Here is a 1,814-nt window from a genome sequence, read left to right on the forward strand (position 1 = left end):
AATGTTACAGAAAATCTGTCTTTATATATTTATATATTCTTTAAATATCATAAAGAGTTTTTTTTCCTTCAATGCAGCAGCCACCGGCCAGTCGCTGCACAGCGTGACGCACAGCGAGGACTCGGAGTTACAGCAGAGCTTGGCAGAAAGAAACAAGGTGAAATTTTTCATGAAAACTATGAAAACTAACAAGGACATTTTACAAAGGACTAAGACTAAATAAAAAAATAAAAATGAGTCAACAAACAGCTCCATTGGTCCAAAGGTGCTGTTTCCTGGTTAAAGACAGAGCGTTTGAGGACCAAGATAAAGAGTTTGCGGCTGCTGTTCTTCACGGCCGGGTGCCTCCTTCTCTTGATTTTTGACGTAATCGTCTTAGTACTCCACCCACCCGCAGCCTCCTTTTCAAATCACACTGTGAAAAGATAAGTGTATTTTGGCGGAGCTGAGCTGAATCAAAGAGGGGGAAGCCTACCGCTGATGAAGATGGCGAGAGGAGCCGTGGTTAGAGGGATGACCAGGGGAGAGCCGGCGAACAACGAGTAGATGACCCCGCCGATGCTCTGGCCGATGATGGTCTTCCGAACATCTGTGCGGCGAGGACACACACAGGGAGCAAACGCAGGAGGAAATGCTGATTAATGTGCTTGAACGTCGGCTGTGCTCTTCATCAGGGCCGAGCTAATCTCCAATTCAGTTTTCAAAGGGAGAATTTTAATATGACACAAACAGAACAAACACAGATATTCTACTTGATGTGTTTATATAACACAGACTCAGTGACTACGTTCTTACTAACTGCGATGACCCCGCAGAGAAATTTACCACCCAATCCTGACACTGCATGGAGCTTTTTATTTAGCTTCATGACACATTTACTGGGTGGTTCAGTCAGTCGGAAGAAGCCAGTCAAGGTTAAGGTCAAAGTCAAGGCTGATTGTTGCTGCTGCTCCTCGTCGACTCTCTGACACTCTCAAGACAAACAACAAAGAATCCAAGTCTTCTGCATATCTTTAAAAAGCATCTTAAAAACATATATTTTTTTGCATTTATTGTGGATTATTCACATATTTCTCCTTGTTTCATTGCATTCTCCATTAAATCTCCATTTTAATCCTTTTGTTTTTCTGTAAAACCTTTTGTATATATTCTGTACTTTAATATCAGGTCAGGCCTTTGTGTCTGTCAAAGTCTGTCAGCTTTTAGTTTCTTCTGACCCCTAGTGCCCAAAAAATCAAATAATGCAGCTTTAAATTGTAAAACATCCACAATTAACAAATAATTTCAACTTTTTTAGTGATGAATAAAGTCATATCCTTGAAATCCTTGTAAAATACTGCATCTTTCTTTCAGCAATTATCATCCTATCATTATATAATTTAGATTTTTGAAGCTAAGAGTTAAAGATAAAAGAACTAGTGCATTTATTTTTTTTTATGTTAAAAATAATTAAAGTAAAGATACAGCATGTCTGTGGAGAAATGCACAGTCTCTGAGAAAAGACGTTCATGTGTCTACACTGGAGTACTTGCTCCTACCGATCTCGCCGCGTGTGCTCTCATCGTTGAGGGAGCCGAAAGCGATGGCGGGGAGCAGGATGGCGATGTAGAGGAAGATGGCTGTGGTCATGTACTTCAGCAGGGTTTTATTACTGCCAACTATACCTGAGGGGAGATAAACACAAACACATGAGTCATATTCACCTCATAATAGAGTGGAGGAGGCTCCACACTTTAATATCAAAATGACAAAAACATTAGAGGAGTTCATCATTCAGTGCCTGAACAATGTGGAGCATCCAGAAAGTTACAGTA

At 40.5% G+C, this 1,814-nt stretch overlaps 1 protein-coding gene across 1 annotated transcript; it reads right to left on the minus strand.

Moving 5' to 3' along the window:
• Positions 1 to 440: 440 nt before the first annotated feature.
• On the minus strand, positions 441 to 1,684 carry LOC147820063 (solute carrier family 4 member 11-like). Its single transcript, XM_087177558.1, has 2 exons — positions 1,539 to 1,684; positions 441 to 589 (listed from the first exon to the last, which is right to left on the minus strand). Exons 1-2 carry the CDS (start codon positions 1,627 to 1,629, stop codon positions 456 to 458), a joined length of 225 nt encoding a protein of 74 aa, XP_087033684.1. The 5' UTR covers positions 1,630 to 1,684; the 3' UTR covers positions 441 to 455.
• Positions 1,685 to 1,814: the final 130 nt, after the last annotated feature.

Source organism: Seriola lalandi, unplaced genomic scaffold (assembly GCF_002814215.2).
Source record: "Seriola lalandi dorsalis isolate HSWRI2012SDOR001 ecotype SW California unplaced genomic scaffold, Sedor1 jcf7180002003335, whole genome shotgun sequence".
NCBI lineage: Eukaryota > Metazoa > Chordata > Actinopteri > Carangiformes > Carangidae > Seriola > Seriola lalandi.

Bases quoted from the DNA above. Each gene is read 5' to 3' on its own strand.
- LOC147820063 (XM_087177558.1), bottom strand. From the start codon at position 1,629: ATGACCACAGCCATCTTCCTCTACATCGCCATCCTGCTCCCCGCCATC. The intron at 590-1,538 runs GTAGGAGCAAGT...CTCGCCGCACAG, and splicing joins GAGCACACGCGGCGAGATCG to ATGTTCGGAAGACCATCATC.